General features: G+C 44.4%; 1 protein-coding gene across 1 annotated transcript in view; it reads right to left on the bottom strand.

Annotated features, from left to right (window-relative positions):
- Positions 1-3624: 3624 nt before the first annotated feature.
- ptprz1b (protein tyrosine phosphatase receptor type Z1b) overlaps positions 3625-20111 on the bottom strand; it is a gene marked incomplete at both ends in the record, with an annotated part of 52982 nt that continues 36495 nt past the window's right edge. Inside the window, 24 exons of the mRNA XM_079236053.1 lie at positions 3625-3768; positions 3926-4061; positions 4718-4854; positions 4954-5304; positions 5385-5458; positions 5757-5850; positions 6324-6470; positions 6756-6891; positions 6964-7121; positions 7289-7420; positions 8222-8356; positions 8470-8552; positions 8642-8738; positions 9819-9839; positions 10794-10879; positions 10958-11049; positions 11155-11299; positions 11902-12486; positions 13851-14078; positions 14832-15000; positions 15233-15682; positions 16201-16247; positions 16368-16494; positions 18427-18611. Of these exons, the coding sequence (XP_079092179.1) occupies positions 3625-3768; positions 3926-4061; positions 4718-4854; positions 4954-5304; positions 5385-5458; positions 5757-5850; positions 6324-6470; positions 6756-6891; positions 6964-7121; positions 7289-7420; positions 8222-8356; positions 8470-8552; positions 8642-8738; positions 9819-9839; positions 10794-10879; positions 10958-11049; positions 11155-11299; positions 11902-12486; positions 13851-14078; positions 14832-15000; positions 15233-15682; positions 16201-16247; positions 16368-16494; positions 18427-18611 (3959 nt within the window). The remainder of the gene's footprint in view (positions 3769-3925; positions 4062-4717; positions 4855-4953; positions 5305-5384; positions 5459-5756; positions 5851-6323; positions 6471-6755; positions 6892-6963; positions 7122-7288; positions 7421-8221; positions 8357-8469; positions 8553-8641; positions 8739-9818; positions 9840-10793; positions 10880-10957; positions 11050-11154; positions 11300-11901; positions 12487-13850; positions 14079-14831; positions 15001-15232; positions 15683-16200; positions 16248-16367; positions 16495-18426; positions 18612-20111) is intronic.

The following is a 20111-nucleotide window of genomic DNA, read 5'->3' as shown; positions in this document are numbered from 1 at the left end:
GGACGAGGAAAGCAAGACATAAAACATGGTTGTTTGGCCCCGCCCCTTTGAGGTTTATCTTCTCCAATAGGTTTCAATGGCTTTACTTGATTTCAAAAATAGGAATAGATTATAAAACATTGTTCACACAGAGAGCATTCTAGACTAAAGAGGCGGGACAAAAAAGTTGATGCGGTCGCAGATCGCCATTGAACTTATTGCCATAAACTAAGAATTGTATATGATCAGAAATCAGAAAAAAATGAAATAAGATGCTGTGTTTTTAAGTTTGACATCCAGTTCAAATGTAGTCTCTTATAGGAGCACATTTGGCTCAGATGATGGAGGTCTAGAGACCTTTCTCTTTTTCTTCTCCTCGTGCAGTTTGACTTTTAAAACAAAGAGGGCTGTTGTAATGCGAAATATAAAAAGGCCTCTGTAATGTGGTATGATCAACAAAACCACTACAAACATGAACACCATTTGGAAAGTGAGGGATGTGAGAGAAGTGAAGGCAGCATGACGTCTGCTTGGGGTTTTAAGTGCTTGACTTTATTTTTTTCTAGAAATAGTAAAAAATAAAAAATACTCCCCAGCACTCATAATCTCACTGCATAACGAGGTTTATTCTTAATGCACTATATACACTTTATCTCACGGGACTGCTACAGTATAATATGTGTCATGATAAACATTAATATGATTATATAGAAATATATATATATTTGGTTTAGACTCAATCTTTGTTAACCTTTCATGGTGGTGCATTGATTATTTAACTTCCGTATGTCTTTACTATCGTGTCATGTACAGGTTGATCAGGGGAGACCATGTAATACAGTGTATTATAATATTAATAAAATCATGATAAACCTGTGTCTTTTTGTGTTTTGAGACCATTCAATAAAATGAAGGGATAAGTTTGGTCTAAACAAGAACATTTTATTCATTTTTCCCTCCTGGAAAAAGAAACAAATTCAAAATCATACACAAGGTTGGTGTTGCTTCCACGTGTTGCTATTTACATACTGCACCAGTTTATGGCTGGAGATAAAGGTATAGACATTAAGCTGCTACTGTGATCATAAAGAGATAACATTCCATTAAAACTATAAACATGATCAATATTTCCAGGCTACAATTATCAAATAGAATCCACACAGTTATACTGTATATGTGTAAATGACTAGAAAATCACTTTTTTTATATAGTAAAATAGAAAATATATAGAGGTACAGTATAAACATACAGGAATTTGGCCTTTTGATGTATTCAGGGATATTTACACAGAAAGATCTGGTGGGAATCACAGTTGCAGGAGCCTCGATGGTGTGTGCCATTTTGCATCCCCAGACGTGCTCTGAAGCGGCTGCCGGCTGGACGCTCAATCGGCAAATACAGAACCTCAACATTGTTTGAAAGGGATTCAGAGGTTGATTGATCGTGTCCGACAATGGGGACGCTTGGACTCGCTCAGGAAGGAAACAGTCGTTGCGAGTGGCTTCAGGGATGCAGAGGAAGTCCCGCCTCTCGGCCTCTGAACGTCTTCTCCAGGCCGAGGTTTAACAGAATGACGGCTCGTTCGGCGGTTTGTGTTTCCACGGATTCGTCCCGTTGTCGGAACGCTAAATGTCTGACAGCGGTCTCAGCTGACTGATGGACTGATGCTGTTACAATGAGTGATGAGAGGTCTTCATGTTTCCTTAACATTATGAAAACCAACCATTGGAATTCATCGTAAACTACGACAGCGTATTTGGGCCATTGTGGGTCAAAGAAGAAGAAATTACAGAGCCAAGGGAGGAGGGTAATATTCTGAGAAAAACTCAGGTAAATTTACAGGAGAAAACGGCCCAATGCACTGCAAGTCTGCATGCTGATGATAATATGGGGACTCTGGATGAGAATCACAATATTTCCTCATGGCTCAATTACATTGTAAAGTACAATTTGACGTTATAGTCTCGGGAAATATTTACAGAAAATGTTCTGTTTCTTGTCAATTTGTTTTCCTCATCAATTTTCAATCCTCATCTTTAAGTTTTATCTCAACATAAATCTTGTAAACCATTACCCTCCACCAGCTCCGTCCTTATTATTATATATATATATATATATATATATATATATATATATATATATATATATATATATATATATATATATATATATATATATATATATATATATATATATATATTTTAAACCTACAATGGCCCTAATACGGCGTTGTAGTGAACTGACACAAATTCAAGCTGCAGCTCTTGGCGGCCGCCTGTCCGTCTCAGGACCGTCGTGTTTGAAACTCCACACACAGACGTTGTGTGGAATACCTTTTAAATCCCAGAATGCATCTTTTACAAAACATCCGACATTTGATCTCCTCTCTGACTTCGACGTATGAAAGTAACAAGCGCAATAGAAAATAGAAAAAAACAAAATCACAGATCATTATTTTGGCATATTAGTCACACAGTTGTTGTATCAAAACAGGTTTAAAGTACACAACATGAACTACAAAAGGCACGGGTACCAGAGACCATGGAGCCGGTGGCAGCAAGACATGAACGGAGAACAGCAGTCAATGTAGTGTCACGAGTGAGGCCGGGAGAGATTCTGGTTCATCAAAATACTCCTCTCAATAAGGATAGGTGGTAGTTTGAGCCCCAAAATCTAAAGGTTAATGTGCGGTGCATAAAATATGTAGGAAAACAATAGTCTAGGAGATTGTCATTTTCTACATCATTTCTTGTTTTATACCCTTAAGTCATTAAGCCTGTTTCTATTTCTATTCATTTGTGTCTTTTATAAGACAAGAGAGCAATGAAAAAGGCAAAGAGATAAATGTTAAAGAAAGATTATAAAAGAAGTTTTGAATTAAAGTAGTTCTGTTATTGTAATTTAAAAGGTGACTCCTTTTGTGATTAAGAAAAAATATTTCCAATGAAATATTGGTCCCACTTCCTAATAATGAACCTCCCTTATAAAGGGCTGCTAATTTGTGACTAATGGCTTCATTACGTTACATCACTTTCTATCACACATGGTATGCACCTTGTGTTTAGAGTGCATGGAAACATGACAGCTTTAGTGGTGCGCTTCAACCTCTTGTGGCCTAAACGAGTGTTGCAACAACAAGAACCCAAAACTAAGAAATTCATAAGCCAAAAGATTTTGACCCAACCTGTTTTCACAGAAGATTATTCCAGCAACACCTTTTTTCACCTCTTCTTATGTCAAACACACTGAAAGAAAACTATTGAGACAAAGAAAATGGACTTCTCAGGGCTTCTGTAGAGCTATATAGCATTAGTAAAGTATTATCATAAGTGAACTAAACATAAATCACTTATAAATTGCCTCAGAAGAAAGTGGTACCTTTTCTCTCTTACAGGACGAGTCATGTCTTGGCCTGGTTGGGTCACTTCATCTGACGTGAGGGTTAACATCTGTGTCTGCTGGATTCTGTAGCTCAGTCTGCTGTGCATGTCATCACCTTTAACGACCCGTCTCAAGCTGCCACACAGACACAGAGATGATCACCTCCGGTCGGGTCAACCCTCCGTCACCACGGCGGTGTGTTTGTGTGCTTGTATGATGTCCGTGACACGTTTGTATGTTTAATGCGTGTGTGTGTGTGTGGGTCTACATGAGTGACTCCAGGCTCTCAGCGATGTTGGTCTGGCCCAGTGGTACAGACCCGTTGGTTTCTGGACTCTGCAGGGCTCTCTGGTCCTCCTGGCTGCTCACCAGGCTCAGCACGGCTCGGTACAGGAACTGGTACTGCTCCTGCGAGACGCACATTCAAGACTGAACCATCTTTTATTGTAAAAAAACAACAACGTAGGAATGTCATTGGTTAGCGGCTGGGTTGAAGTTGCTTATTTAATCATGAAGTGGTGACAGAGGGAAATGGGAGCATTGAGAGTATTGTGTGTGGGCTTACTATATCATTAAAAACACCAGGCCTCATGAGGTTGGTCATCCGTGCCACCTGGTAAACGTCTACCGCTCCTTCCTCCTCTAGCTGACTGGACAGGGTGGTGAGGGCACAGAACAGCCCTGATGTAGCACCTCCCAACCTACACACACACAGACACACACACACACACACACACACATATACACACATACCGTAAAAGTCGGGTCACAAGCCGCTACTACCTTCGGTCAGTGTCCCCGTTAGCTCCCCGCTGTAGCCAGCTAGCGCTCCTGTTAGCACTCCTGCTAGCGCTAGCAGGCGCTAACCACCGAAGGTAGTGGGACCAGCCCCGGCTCGACACCCAACTCGGGCAGAGGGGACGCGGCCAGTAGCAGCTGCGTGGATTACCGCCCAAAGCGTGGATTACTGCAAAAGTCGGGTTACGAGCCGCTACTACCTTCAGTCAGTGTCTCCGTTAGCTCCCCGCTGTAGCCAGCTGGGCTCCTGCTAGCGCTCTGTTACTTCCCCGCTAACTTCTGCTAGCTCCCTGAAAACCACCGAAGGTCGCGGAACCAGGCTCGACACCCGACTTGGGCAGAGGGGACGCGGGCAGTAGCAGCAACAGCGCTAACTAGCAGCAGCTAGCTCCCCGCTGCTGCTGCTACTGGCTACTGGCTAGCGCTGCTGCTAGCTTGCTACAGCGGGGACACCCACTGGAGGTGGAAGCGGCTTGTAACTCGACTTTTACGGTATATAGATTTACCCTTGCAAAGAAAGTGTCACATGAAAGACTGATCCTGTCTATGTAATACTCACGGATCGTGTATGATTGTGGGTGTGTACGATTGTCCGCTGTGCTCTCGCACTGTGTTGACCAGGTCGAAACTGTTCCTGATGGGACTGTCCGGGTTGGGCCAACAGGTGGCGCTGTACTGACGCACCTCCAACACAGTCTACACAGAAGTAGAGAAGAAAAAACGCAACATATATATACATATACATACATATGTAAGACACAGAATAATGTGTGTGTGTGTGTGTGTGTGTGTTACCTGTGGAGACTCCACTACGAAGTCCTGCACCAACAGTCTCTCGTCATTGGACAGACTCACATGCTCCTCCCCCAAATATGACACACTGAAACCCTCGAAGCTCATTGGCTGGTCTTTAATGGGCCAGTAAACGTCTTCACTCTGACATAAACAGGAACACATGTCAGATTGTATGTTTGTAATACTCGTTGAATAGGTTCTGTATGTGTGTGTGCGTTCTACCTGACAGTGTGTGTCTGGCAGACGGACAACAGTTTGTGTGCTGTGCTCCCAGACCATCCTCCAGAAGTCTGCCACCGTGCTGCTCAGAGGAGTCTGGCTCACGATGAACTCCTTGCTGTGCTGATGTCCCTGTAAAAACACCAGCAGAGTAAAACTACTAGAACATGTAAAAAAAACGGTAACCAGTAACCAGCTCCCAGTGGTCTCACCATGACGTAGGAGGCGTTGATGAACCCGGTGGAGTTCGTCTCTGAAGCCGCCAGACACACTCTTGATCTTTCCACTGTACAAAAACACAGAGACATGAGGCCATGATCACCACACTGGTGAGAGAACCAATCACAACGCACCTCCATCCTCCTCTGACTTAAAGTAGAATCTAGAGCCAGTGTTTGGCTTGACCGTTCTGGGCCACCGTAGAAATGTGGCGGTTGACTCCATATGTAGCTATAAACGGGTCATTCTGAGGTACCAAAAACACATCCCTTTAACGGTACATGTGTCGTTTTTGAACGGGCTGTGGATGAAACATTAAAAAGCTTCCACATCTCTCTTTGTGGGTTTATCAACCGGCCCCTCACCAGGCATCAGAGCTCTGGCTCTGTTCCTCTCGGCGTTGCCGTCCCTCAGGGCGGTGCTGTAGTCTGCGTGCTTCGCCTGGCGCTGACTGATCAACTGAAACACAACAAAACGAGTTGATTACATTTGCAACATTCAATGTTTACACCTGCATGATAGTAATGTGGCCGAAAACCCAAAGCGTGGGTTACCGTAACAGTCGGGTTACGAGCCGCTACTACCTTCGGTCAGTGTCCCCGTTAGCTCCCCGCTGTAGCCAGCTGGGGCTCCTGCTAGCGCTCCGTTACTTCCCGCTAACTTCCGCTAGCTCCCTGAAAACCACGACTTGGGCAGAGGGCTAGAGCTGTCATGAGTAACATTGAACAGTACCACAGGGACGTGGGCAGTAGCAGCAGCAGCGCTAACTAGCAGCAGCGCTAACTAGCAGCAGCGCTAACTAGCAGCAGTGCTAGCTAGCGCCGGAGGTAGGAGCGGCTTGTAACCCGACTTTTACGGTAAATACCTTGAATGTCAAGGACAAATAAGAGTACAAAACAGAGGCCTGTAAACATGGGGGAAACACGCTGTACCTTGAACTGTTTGTCCATGCGCGTCCTGCCCGACGCCCCAGGGGTCAGGAGGTCAGACACATAAGTGTGGAGGAGGTCAGAGGTCACTGAGGTGCCACGGCTCAATATGGCCTCCACCAGAGTGTCATGGATGAAGACGTACTGCTCCTGCAGGAGAGCGACAGGAGAAAAAACGGTTAAAATCAGCTGGATGCGCATTGAGAAAGCGCATTGAGAGTGTGTGTGTGTGTTTGTACTTGTACAGCTATCTTTGTGAGGACCCGTTGGAGTTTCAGACCTTCGGTTAGTGAGAACATTTTTGGGATAGAACTTTAAAGGCCTGTTTGAGGGTTTAGACTTGGTTTTAAGGTCCAGGTTAGAGTCTAGTGTATTTTTTTCAATGAGTGTCCTCACAAAGACAGAAGTACATCGTCCTTGTGTCAGTTGGCTTACCTCCGTCTGAACCAGGAAGTTCCTCTGCGTCCGGACGTGTTTCAAGAAACCGAGAACGTTCACCGTACCCTGATCCTGGATCTGCTGCAGCATGCTATCTATCACTATGTAGGTTCCTGTCCTTCCTACGCCGGCACTGTGACACACAACACATGTCAATTACATCGATTCAGTGCATGGCATATCTCAAACAGTAATAGATACAGACCTGCAGTGTACCAGAACGGGTCCCATCTCTTGTGTCCTCGCCCGGGCGGATGCTCTGATGAAGGACAGCAGAGGCAGAGTGTATTCTGGGACGCCCATGTCTGGCCACTGGGTGTAGTGGTAATGGAGCACAGTGTGTTCAACTCTCCTCTGACACGCCTGGAGGACCAGAAATGATACAAAGCGTTAAAAGAGTTTGTAAGTTTGAACAGACCTGTTTGGAACTGAACCCCAAACTGTCTGTGGACTGTTTATTGGTGTATGAATGTGTTAGAAGGAGAGTGTGTGTGTGTGTGTGTGTGTGTGTGAGAGAGAGAGAGGTGTACCTTATTTGAGGTATCTCTGACGGTGAATGTCCGCAGTGTGTAGTAAGCGAGGGTCTTGCTGCTTTTCTGGGTCACCTGATACGGGCCGTATTCTTCCTGGCTCTCTTGCGGCCAGTACTGGTCACATTTTGTCTGTGAAAAGACGACAGAAAGCAGAAGACCGAATAAGACTGAGGTCCCTAAAAAGCTCGGTTTCTCCTGCCGGCTGATTATGAGATGCTGAGATCACCTCCATGGAGCATTTTATCATCTTTCAGCCCGTCACTGTTTTGAACGAGTCTCACCGCTCTCACCAGCGGCATTTTGAGCTAAAAAGCTGGAATAAACCCACTGTGCACTACCTTCTCAGCACCAGACACCAGACAGACACAGCTAGCTACTAGTTGGGGAACATAGTGGCAGCTAAAGAGCCAGATATTTCCCTCAGGAATTAATATTGGACATACATTTATCAGGTAGACACAAACACGATTCCAAATGAATTCTAGTATTTCTCTGTATCTGCTGGAAGTGTAAATAAAAGGAGCCGTTTGCTGACATGTTTTTTCAAATTGACTAAAGAATCAGGTGATACTGCTTTAAAAGCTGACATTGAAACCTAAAGTGTCATTGAATGTGTGTTTCTACCCTGTTTTTAGTTTTAGACACTTCCTGCCTGTTTATGTCCCCTTGGCAGATCAGAGAGCTTTAACTCTTTACTCTAAATAACGTTCACTTTAAGGTACATCTCAGCATCTTGTTTTAGATGACATGAAATAGAAAGGCATCAAAATCAACTTGAGATTTTTACATTGAAACTAACCAACTTTTCAGAACCCTACAAGCAGCACACGGTTGCCAAACTCCAGCATGGCCTCTACATGTAATGGTGAAAACAAAGATACTGAAAGCAGCTGGTGTTTGTGTCCATGTTGGCCGAAGGGACCTTCCTACCCGTCCTTTCTCCTTGAGGTTGGTGATCATGACAATGACTCCGATATTCTGCTGCCAGATCATCCTCCAGAAGTCCTCCCTGCCCGACCTCAGAGGCCCCTGAGCCGCGATGTACGCCCTTGTTCGCTCATATCCCTGCAGAGGAAACCACGTCGTAAAGGAAACACTGGATGGGTTGCACAGTACTTTTCCTACAATAATGGAAAAGACCCACATGGAGTCAGTCAGTCTGCCAAAAAGATACTTACGTCTACGAAGTTAGCGTTGATGTAGTCTCCGCATTTCCCGTCTCTGTCCAAACTGTTGGAGAGTTTGACTCTGCTGTGGTCATCTGGGAGAGGAAAGGGTTAATGAGCTTCATCACGGCTGGCTGTTAACATCATAAATGTTGAACCGTGATCATGTTGAACAGTGACGTACAGGCCAGTATGTTTATGTATCTGTTCTTGCATTTGTTGTTGGGGTGGTTGGAGCTGTCTGTAGTGATGCCCATGTCCACTGTGCACGCCTGCACCTCCTGAAAATCAACACAAACACAAATCAGCTCAGAGGAAGCAAACATGCTAGGTTTCTGTAATTGTCTGTAGTATTCCAGTGCAATAGTCAAGAGTCTACATTGAAGACAAAACAAACCGAGAAATTCTTGTGAATACAGTTGTAACTAGGATTAAGGATTCAGGTAAAAAAAACATGATAATTTTGTGTGAGAAGGAATAGCATATATAAGGGTTATATTAATCTCATATACTTATAACCCTAATATAAAGGAGAAAGGGGCATGATTCATGATTTATGCAGGCGTCAACCTCGGTTCTGAACATGCATTATCTCTAGTGACCAGCAGGGGGCGACTCCTCTGGTTACAAAAAGAAGTCTGATTGTATAGCAGTCACAGCATTGTGTTCATTTGGTAAATTATGATCCTTTTAAAGTTAAATAGACCATAAAGCAGGGTATGCTTTAGGGCGGGGCAACAAGGTGATTGACAGATCACTACCACAGCGTTGTTTGTCTGTGGTTTTGCCCTTTCAGTGTGTTCAGGCAACTGTAACATTTTAGTCCCCTAAAAAATGCCTGATTCCGGTTCAGTTGTATTCTGCTCCACCCTCTCGTACCACTTCTGGTTCCGAAAAAACTAAATGGCAACGGCCAAAAACCAAGGAAACGACCAAATGTCCCAAACCAATGGTTGACGTCACGCTGTCCACGTCCACTTCTTATCTACAGTCAACAAGCAGCCGCAGGGATGGTCGGGTTTTCATTTCTATTTAATTGTTAGAAATGATTCTAAATATGGATTAACAAAATATGTAGAATGCCACTTTTACTGTGAGTGTCCTTGGCTCCATTTCAGTTTGAAAAGATGTCTGTATTGGGAAGCAGAGAGCGAAAGCTCTGCCTCACAAACCTCATATTTGTACACATTTAAATCCAAAAGGCAATCTTTTACTGGCAAACATCAACTATACATTCAATATCACATGTGAAATACAGAAGACGCGCTCTACACGCTGACTAGTTTGTCAACAAGGAGAATTCATTTGAGACAAAGCATTTTCTCTACGGCCGGTTAGGGGTGATGCTGCAGGGCTCTTACCTCGTAGGATTCTTTGACAATCTAATGGAGGGTGGTGAGGATGCAGAAAGCACGACGATGGTGGTGGAGGTGGTAAAAGGAGAGTGGGACGGGGGGCGGGACAGACAGACAGACAAACAGACAGACAGACAGACAGACAGGGAGTCAGTGCAGGTCCAGGAATATGGGGTTCAGATACACACAGAGAGGCGGGGCTAAGTGGGAAATGCGCCGATGTTCCCAACTGAGCGGTGGACTTTTTGTGAGCCATTGTCTATTATTCTACACTGTAAAAAAATGATATTGCATTTACCCCTTAAATGCTTGTGTGTGATTAGAAGGATGTGCTCGGGCCAAAAGCTTTTTTTTAGACTGCTGTAGTGCAATGAGTAGATTCCTATCCTATCTGTGTGCGTTACTCAGGAGGTTCATGCTAGGAAACGGGTGACGGATGTCATGCAGATGTGGTTATTGTTGAAACTCATCCACACGCTGTTCTAAGATACGCAACAACATTAAAATATGTCAATACTGCACATGAGAAATTTCTAAAACCTTGCTTCACATTCTATATAAACTTGGAAAATAGGACGTTTTATCAATCAAAACCTGCTGATTGCATTTGAAGTCCTGTCTTGTGTGTTTTGACTTTGGAGACTGGGATGAGAAGCGGGTAGCACGGCCGTGGTTAGTAGCAAAAACACCCTTCCTGCATTCTGTTGCGTGGAAGTTACACTTTATCTCTGTGCTAAATGAGATCCCTGGAGAACATGACGTTAATAGAGATATGGAGGAGCATTAAGGAGCTGTGACAGACGGTGAACTGTCTGCTTACACACATGAACCAAACATCACGGATCCCTTTATTCTAGGCTGGTTAAACGTTCGCAAGCAGAGCCTCAGGTAGTGTCTCTATCTACAAAGTGTCTTGTGGCAGTTTCCCCTCGTGGGGGACAGTTCAACTCAAATACTCTTAATTAGGAACACTCCACACACCTCGAACTCCTTGGAGAAGGTGTTGGCGGCGTGCAGCTCCATGACGTGCTTCACGAACTGCTTCACTGTCAGCGGCTCGTGACCGTCTGCAACGAAAGAGCTCGATGTCACGGTGATAATGTAATTAAGTCCCATGACTGTGTGTGTGTGTGTGTGTGTTTTACCAGTGGCCAGCAGCAGCGGCGTCGATGGGACCGATATGACTTTAGGTGACACGTTGTCATCTGGATAGAAATTAGCCGTCTGGACACAGTTTCTGTGACACAAACGCATCAGAATCTAAATCAAGTACACAGGGGGACATTGCTCTAGACAGATATTGACCGTGTGTGTGTGTGTGTGTGTGTGTGTGTGTGTGTACCTCCAGTAGACGAGTATGCCCACCAGTACCAGCAGACAGAGGATGGTGAGAGTGGAGACGACAGCCAGAGGGACGACCGTCCTCTTCTCCCGGTCCACGCCTCCGACCAGCCCGACCCGAGACTCATGGCTGCTGTTGCTGCCCTCTGAGAGAGGGGGAATGAATTGCATGATAACTAGGCAACTGACACTGTTATGCATTTCTAATAGTTATAATATAATAATATTACGGCTGTGACATGCAGTTGATTGTTGCAGAACGGAAAACCAAATCAATGCGCCGAGACATTTTACATTGTGAGGTTTATGGCTTATTCTCTGTGGGTTCATCACGGTGACCAATTCCTCTCACATGTCATCCTCTGGTAATAATACAATATTGATTATTGCAGCTATTAGTGTTTATGTTTCCACAAGCAATAACCGTGTTGTTTGGAATAAACGTCTATTCTGCCAGCAAGGCTGTGATGACAATCGCTTGTAAAGAGTATCAGGTTTGAATGAAAGAAAGTAAGAATGTAGGCATAAATAATCATAGAGAAAGGTACTTGCCAAAGTGTTACTATTTTTATTTACTGTAAATATTATTATTATTATTTCATGGTTCTGAGCCAAGTAAATGAAACGAACAAATGAAATAACGCCACCTAACGCAGGGCATCGAGTAACGTTACCTTCCATGTCCTCCTCCGGGGCCTCGTCGCCGCCTGTCAGTCTAAGCAGAGGGACGAGACGCCCCAACAACAACCTCCTCCGGGGTGTTCCTCGCTCACGTCTATTAAACCATATCCGTCTCCATCCTTGTCGTCCTCTAGCGGAGAGTGGCCTCCAACAACGTGAGTGTCAAGACTTCCGTTTTGACCTTCCTCATCGTGTCCGTCAACATTTTCTTCACTGTCGTCCAACAATAGGAACCCTGCCTTAGGTTTGTCCTGCCTGGCAGACAGCCGGAGAACGACTTCTTCATTGCCGTCTTCCCTTCCATCACCACTCTCCTTTTCACCGACAGCTTTGATACCTTCCTCATCGTCGCTGACTTTCTTTACTTTTCCACCTCCACCACCTTCTCCAACACCACTAACGTCCTCAGGCCAGCTTGAAACTGGAAAATTGGACTCAATTTCATCCCCACTGCCGGCCTCGACTCCTTCTCTCTTTTCTTCTTCCTCGCCGCTTAGCTCGCTTTCGTTCTCCTCCATTTCTCTCACTGCCTCTGTTTCACTACCTAATCTGCTTCCTGCCCCGTCTGTCTCTCCATCTGTTCCACTATCCACTAACGTAATTCCTGTTGAGCTACTCGGTTTCACAGTGTCCCCCACCTTGGTGCTGATAGCTGAATTTAGAAGAGGAGAAAGGTCGGTTTTGACTGTGCTGACTCGATCAAATTCCTGATCGAGCCTGATGCTGTAAAAGCCAGATCCTGATCCACTTCCCTCTGCGGACCAGTCTGTGCTGGATTCCTCTGAATGAAAAGTAAAGGTCAAAGTCAAACCTTTAGAACCAAAGGAAGATGCGTCTTCTTTATGCCTGTTTGACCCGGCTTCCACTTCTTTGTCCGGACGCGCCAAGATGCTTACACCATCTTGAACCACTTGATTTAGAGTATTCGGGGTATTTCCTTTCATGCTGTTTATTTTTAATAAGTTGATGGCATTCAAGTCATAATCAGGCAGCAGAGACAGGGAGTGCTCAGTGATTAAGCCATCCTCAAACCCCAAAGTGGGAGAGATCTGAGGGTGCTCTGAATCCATTTGTAGACGCACAATGGAGTGCTCTTCAGAGGACTTGTCGGGATGATAAAAGATAAAGCCACTGCTGGTGTCTTCAGGGAGGGCGGGAGAGGGACGCAAACTGCCAATGAGTTCTTTAAAAGGGTTGAGTGATTGATGAGTGGATGAGTATCCTTCAGCAGATCCCCTTTCCGGGACAGAGGCTGCAGGATTTGCGGGGTTGACGCTCTCTCCACTAGGCGTGTTAGGAGAGTTTGCTAAGCCAATGGTTGAGTCCTCCACCTTGAACGTGGGTTTCTTTACTGGAAGAAAAGCCAGAAACGTAAGAAACACGTTTCCAGGCCACCAGCATTAGGGCCAGGAAAGATGGAAGAAAAGGTAAGAATTGAACTTCCCACAAATTCAGAGATGGACTTTTCAGTCGTCATCGTGCCCACAGTACACACAATGCAAGAAGAGAGCCAAGAAATGGAAATGTCCCAAATCAGCTGAAGTGAGCCCTGCATTCTGCGAGAAGAACGGAAGGAAGAGAAGAAAAAGCCACCAGAGTGCGCCGTTGAGTCACAGATAAGAACGCAGGCCAAAAAGAGGAGTCCTAAAAGTACACGCTGGGATCAACGAGCTGAACGGACTCAAAGTATGACCTCATGTGGAGTCGCAACATGCTGCAAGATTTGAGTGAGAGCCGAGCAAATTTCATTTCTGAACCAGAGGACGGAGTCGCCGATTATCATTCTAATCATCATCAACGCCAGCTTATTCTTTTCCATAATCATTACCACCACCACCACCACCATATCATCATCATGATGTCACCCAGAGCACAGCCGTGATTAGCTAGAGGACAAAAGTCAACCATCCACCGCAATTAAGACCAGCTGTCAACCCACCACAAACAAAATGACAATACTAATATTGCTGCTCCCTCATATTATAAAGTCACACTGTCTTCTACATCATATCTTACCGTTGAACATGGGCTGGGTCGTATGCATCAGCACCCTGAGCAAAGAGGAGGTGGTGAACGATTTGTAGACCGACTCGGCCAGGTCGCTGCTGGCGGTCGCCGCTCTCGACGTGATCCAGAGCGGCGAGGAGGTGGAGGGAACCGAGCCGATGGTTTCTGGCACAGGACGGTTCACGGGGGCGTCGCTGTCCTCGGTGGACGGCAGGGAGACTCTGTCCGCTCCATCACCTGAGGGGACAGAGAGTACATCATGACCATGTGACGCGACGCGGGTCGAGCCGACGCGACGATGACGACCGTGTGAATTAATTAGTTTTCATTTTTGGTGTCATGCATAGAAATGTGCCCCATACGCAAAATTTATGGAAGCGAGAACCAAGATAGTGCATTTTTAAACAAGGAATCCTAAATAAAGAATTTTGATTTTGAGATCTTCACATGAACCTTTTTTTTTTTTTGACAAAACATTTGCTGAATAATACTGGAGAAATCAAAGTAAATACTGTAAGTTAGTCCAACTTGCCTTCTTTTCTGAGCTTGATATATATCTATATCTGTTTTTAGATCAGCTGTACATTTAATCTCTCAACTCGATCTCACATCTCATGTTGGTAATCGGCTGAAAAAGCAATTTTCTTCTTCTTCTTTCTTGTCTCTTCCTTCAAAACACTGCTTTTGGATTAATATATGATCCTGATGTTATGACATGTTCTTTGCCTTTTTCATTTTTGCAAGGGGTCAACAAATGACTGGCGCCTCCCAGAGGCTAAACGGGTTCAGAGATAACAGCAGAAGCTACACAAAGAAAAAATCAACACACAATCTTAACGTGTCGGCCTTGATTTGACCAGGAAGAGTGAGGAGGATTCAGTGAAAAGAAAACATCTTCTGCTGGTTCCTCTTCTAATATTTATGAGCTTAAATTCCTCCCTGGCACTGATCAAAAGATATGAGCGCCGAAAAACGAAGATAAAATCTGACCTGGCAACACAGCAGCAGCAGAAGACCCTGTTTCTGCAGAGGCGGTGGTTTCCAGTGGAGAGCTGTTGACCGTGTCTTCATAGAAGATATCGGTGACGTGGACGTCCTCCACAGGAGGGGAGGGGAGCCCACTGTCTCCGGCCTGGTCCGCTGGGCCGGGATCCCCAGACTGCGAGTAGAAGGGGTAGGACACAAAACATTGGGTTTCTTGGAGGAAACTACAAGAACATGATCTTTGGACGAATATGTGAAACATACTATATATATATATATTGTGGGAGGAAAAACTCAAAAACACGAAAAGCAACTTTGCATTTTCATTTTGTGTGGCAGCCAGATGTGATGTTTAATCCGGTTTAAGGATGAATGAAAGGATAACTTTGAGGAAAAAGAGGCAATACCTGATGCGGCAACACCGACAACGACGCCTCTTCTGTGATTTGTCGGCGAATCGTCGGCAGCGCTGTTGTCCGGGCAACTGGAAACAGGAAGCCCGGCTGCTCGGTTACCTCGGTCACCCATATCGCTCCGTTGCCGTCGAAACCCTCTTTGGTGAACGGCCGGCGCGTCGGGTCGCTGTCCTCGTAAATCCAGTTCTGATCCATGTCGTCGGGTTTGGTGCCCGCTTTCTTTCTCACATTCTGGTTGAGTCGGGTTTTCTGCAGGACGACAGACTCAGGCGGAGCCTTCGGGGTCGAGACCTGGACCGGGAGGTTCTGGTGGTGCGAAGGATGGTTCTGGTAGACTCTGGTCTGCTCCACGGGGATCTCCTCCACGGGGCTGTGGTCCTCTGGAGACACATCCACCTGATTCTGGTTCTCGGGCTTCTCCGATTTGGCTTTAGATGAGAGCTAACAAGAAGGAGTAAAAAGCAAGACTGAGTGGAGCTGTGGCCCGGGATGTCTGGTAGAAGTGTATGTGATGAGGGACAGGCCTTACTGAAGGAGTAGCAAAGACATCTTTATATGCCGTACCTGCTTCTTGCTTAAATTAATGCATATAAACATCCTACAAAAGACATAGCAGCGGTGCAGTAACTACTTCAACATTCAAATTAACTGATAAAAAGGACTAAAGTAATCTCCATTAAAGCAGTGTGGAAGAGAACAAAAAAACTGGTAGAATTTGTCTTTTTTTTCTCCTTTTTTTAATCTCTACTATACACTCTGAAAAGTCCCGTACAACCTTTTGTACTGCTCTCCAAACACTCAACGACTAGCCTCCGCTGACATAATTACAATCATTTGCATAATAATTCGGTTCACTGATATGACGGAATGCAGTCGACTTCAGCGCTGCGACGTAATTCAGCAAAATGAACATGCAAAGCGGTGTCAGGTGAAACCACAGATATCACAGAGCGCCCTACCTCCCTGTGGCCTTCCAGCTCTTTGGTGGCAGGATCTGAATCACTTTCTAGAGAGAGAGAGAAAGAGAAAGAGAGAAGGAATAAAGACTGGCTCACACGTGTAGGAAATGAACAGTTTTGTGTGTGTGTGTGTGTGTGTGTGTGTGTGTGTGTGTGTGTGTGTGTACCAGGGTCTTCTAACGGCATGTCCACTATAATCTGGTCACTCCGTCGTCCTCTGAGTCCGTTGGTGCAGATGGCGACCACCTGAACCACGTAGCTGCTGTTGGCCAGCAGGCTGGGGATGATGGCACCCTGGGGAGTCACATGTAGGGGAGTTTTCTGACTGTGTTGTTGGCAATCTTGTTCAAAAATGTTTTAAATATTTATTTTGTTGAAATCCTCATTCCACCAGCTGCTAGCTTAACAGCTGCGAGTTAGCAATAGCCATGTTTGTTGTCTATATTCATAAAGATCATGTTGAAGGAGCATCTTGAGGGAGGCCTGAAGGGGCGGGCTGTCAGTATTGCCGACTTGGCGATTTAGCGACTTTTGGAGTTGGCAACACTGGGCTGGGTTTTTCAGTTTGATCATCTTATAATTTTAGCGTACTCTTGCTAGTTTCTCAAAACCACCAACACTAGCTTTTAACACTATTAATTATTAATATAAAAAAAGGATACTGGTGCAATAATTATCCTGAAATTATTGATGTTTGGGTTCGGCCAGTTCATACTACTACCACTAAAGAGACCAGTGCAACCAGTGCTCGAGCATCTTTAGCTCTCCTGATATTTTTGACCGCTTGCTTTCTGATTAGTTTGTAACACTACATGTGTGTTTATTTCACCCTAAAAATACAAATATTAATTTGTATTTGTAAATATGAATGTTCTTTTGTTTTTTTATAAATTATAATTCCTTTTAAATGATCTTAATGAGTAATAATTCAAGTTTCACATCTACCAATAACTACCAATAATGATGTAAAAGCCACCTCATGCTCTCATCAGAGTGCATCTTTATTGCAGGTAATCAAGTCAAACAAATATGAAGAGGCTTGTGCACGCACACACACTGATATTGAGCTACATCCACACATAAACAGATGGTGCTGGTCCCGTTAAGGGATGCTCAGTGACCCGTTGAGAGGGCAATCAATTGATCGATCTCTTTGATCAACCTAGATGACGGCAGCAGCCGCAATGTGAGAGTGACAGATAGCGAGTGGATGGATGTTTGAGAAAATTCTAATGAATTATTTGTAATATTTGCTGCAGGAGAAAAGGGCGGGACTGTAGATAATGGTGCGAAACAGCAGTTGAAATGACAAGCAGTCAAAGGTGAGTGGAGATGAGGGCGAGAACGATACAGCATAGTATCGTATGGCAACATTGTTTTGCTACCATAGACTGTATATAAGATGTGGCCACCCGTTTTGAAGCCTTGAGTTTGCCAATTTCGCCATCGCCATCTTGGATTACGGCCGTTGCCATTTAGTTGTTTTTTGCAACCAATGAACAAAATGCACGGAGAGAAGCAGAGATGCCGGATACGGCTCTGGTAGCGGCAGCGACCTGTCAATCACAGTAAACCCGCCCTAAAACATTCTCCACTTTATGGTTTATTTGAAAGTACCATCATTTTAAATGAACATCATTCTGTATTGAAGAAGACTTGAAACTAGAGAATGAGACCAGAAACTCTTTACTGAGGTAATAAATCAAAAGAGAAGTAGGGTAATTTTCTCATAGACTTCTATACAATCAGACTTCTTTTTTTACAACCGGAGGTGTCGCCCCCTGCTGGTCATTACATATAATGCACGTTTTAAGGCACTTCCGCATCAGCTTCACTTGGCAGAACTGGAGACTCCGTCTGAAGCTAAATATATATATTTTATTATATAAACTATTAATGTTGCAAATACAAATTAAACCTTTTGGTAACTCCACTAGTGAGTTTTCCTGCTGCCGTCAGCAGGATTGGACTAGACTGTAACACAAGCAGTCCAGTTTGTCAGCTGCATAATGCCACATTTATGACTTGATTTACAAACCCATTTTGCTGCAGTAGAAACGATTAAAAGGATATTAACCGAGTGAAAACGTTATCTCATTAGATAAAACAGATGAGGCATAGCTGCATAATAAGCAGCAGAAAGAAAGTGAATACATTGCCAGATGTAATCTCAATACCCAACGTCGTGTCGTGGGGTGGGTGTGCATGTAAAGAGATCTTTCGTACCACATCCTGGTCCCCGTCCGTCCTGTACTCCTGCTTGCTCTGGTCTCGGCCCTGCAGCCTCTGGTAGGTGACGGAGTACCAGTCGATGGTCGTGTCGTAGACCGCGCGGGGGCGCTCCCACGTCACCACGATGGTCGTGTCGTTCTGGGCGTCAGCCTGAACGTTCTCCGGCTCCGAGCTGCAGGCTAGAGAGGGCAAGCTTGGTATAAATGTTGAATATTGATTCGTGCGGATGTGATGCAGGAAACCCAATAAAATATATTTGTTTTAAACTGAACCGATGCAACGTCTCACATTAACTTCAGTTTTGCTCAAGGTAACTTGATGTTAATCGACCGTAGGGAAAATGGAAGAAAATAGAAATCCATTTTAAAAAGCCCAGCTCAGGAGGTGAGTGTGGCAATGAGTGGGAGGGGTGTGTGTGTGTATGCGCGCGTGTGTGTGTGTGTGTGTGTGGCTGCATGAATTGGTTACAGGGTAAAAAAAAGACCCTTCTCTGAATTTCTGAATACTCTATTTCAATTTCAAAAAGAGCTGCAAAATAAATTGCCTGCGCTGGGAGGAGCAGAGGCACAGAACTACAAAGTCGAGCTCCCTGGCAACCCAAAAGACCCACTTTACTTGAGGGTCGACTTTATGAAGATGGAGAGCGTCGTGAGTCTTGTCTTTTGATGATCGTGACTGGGCTGACCTTAATGGACAGTTTTACAGCTGCAGAGACAGCGGAAGAATATTTTTCAGTCATGGAGAAAAGAAGGATTAATAATGTAATGTTTGATCTCTGAATTGAGTGTAAATTCAATGAGGGAAAATATTTTGATCTTTGGAAAAGTGGAGATTCTCTGGTACAAAATCATAACATGCTGAGATTTTGTTTTTTAAATATTTCCATGCGCTGTTAATCAATAGCCAATACTTGAGATCTCTGCCAGTCAAAACTCACTTTTGGGCCCCTTTTAAACTAAAACACCAAAACTCACTTTGTGATGTGATGCTACATGACTTTACAGCACCGAGACTAAAAAGAAAGGCATCAAATTAATCTCAGGGGGATGAAAACGTATTAAAAAAAAAGACTGTATTCTATAAATGTGTTATTTAAACCGTGAATGTGAACCCAAAATAATACTGCAAATGAAGAAAGGAACTTGAAACCAACGTAGCACAATTAGCAGATCTCACAGCGCTCAGAGCAAGTCGCTCAATGGCCTCCGGGCCTCAGCATCGAGAAGAGAGGACGGGAAAAAAACAACTGAGAGCTGGCGGTTTAAAAAACATGTCAAATGCAGCAAAAAATAGGAAATCAGCTGTTTTATACAATAATTGGAGAACAACTGATTGGAATTTATTCAATCTATTTAATGATTAAAACTAGAATTAGCGCCTCGTCTTTCCAAAATGTCATCTCTTCATTATTTGATCCTACAGGACATTCATGTGAAATTGTCATAATTAGCATATGAATTCTTGAACTTGTTTCGTGACCTCACAGTGACCTTTGACTGCCAAATTCCAATCAGTTCATCTTTCAGTCTAACTGGACTATTGGTCCAAAGTTGAAGAAGTTTAAGTAAAACTGTCCAGCCGCTGCAGAAGCAGAAAGAAGCGTCGATCTGTTCGGCGCAGCTCTACAAGCACCAAACCTTTTGGGTGTGTGTGTGTGTGTGTGTGTGTGTGTGTGTGTG

This window comes from Taurulus bubalis (assembly GCF_910589615.1).
Source record: "Taurulus bubalis genome assembly, chromosome: 20".
Taxonomy (NCBI): domain Eukaryota; kingdom Metazoa; phylum Chordata; class Actinopteri; order Perciformes; family Cottidae; genus Taurulus; species Taurulus bubalis.
The sequence above is the reverse complement of the archived record's forward strand: the minus strand, read 5'-3'. Positions and strand labels throughout refer to the sequence as shown.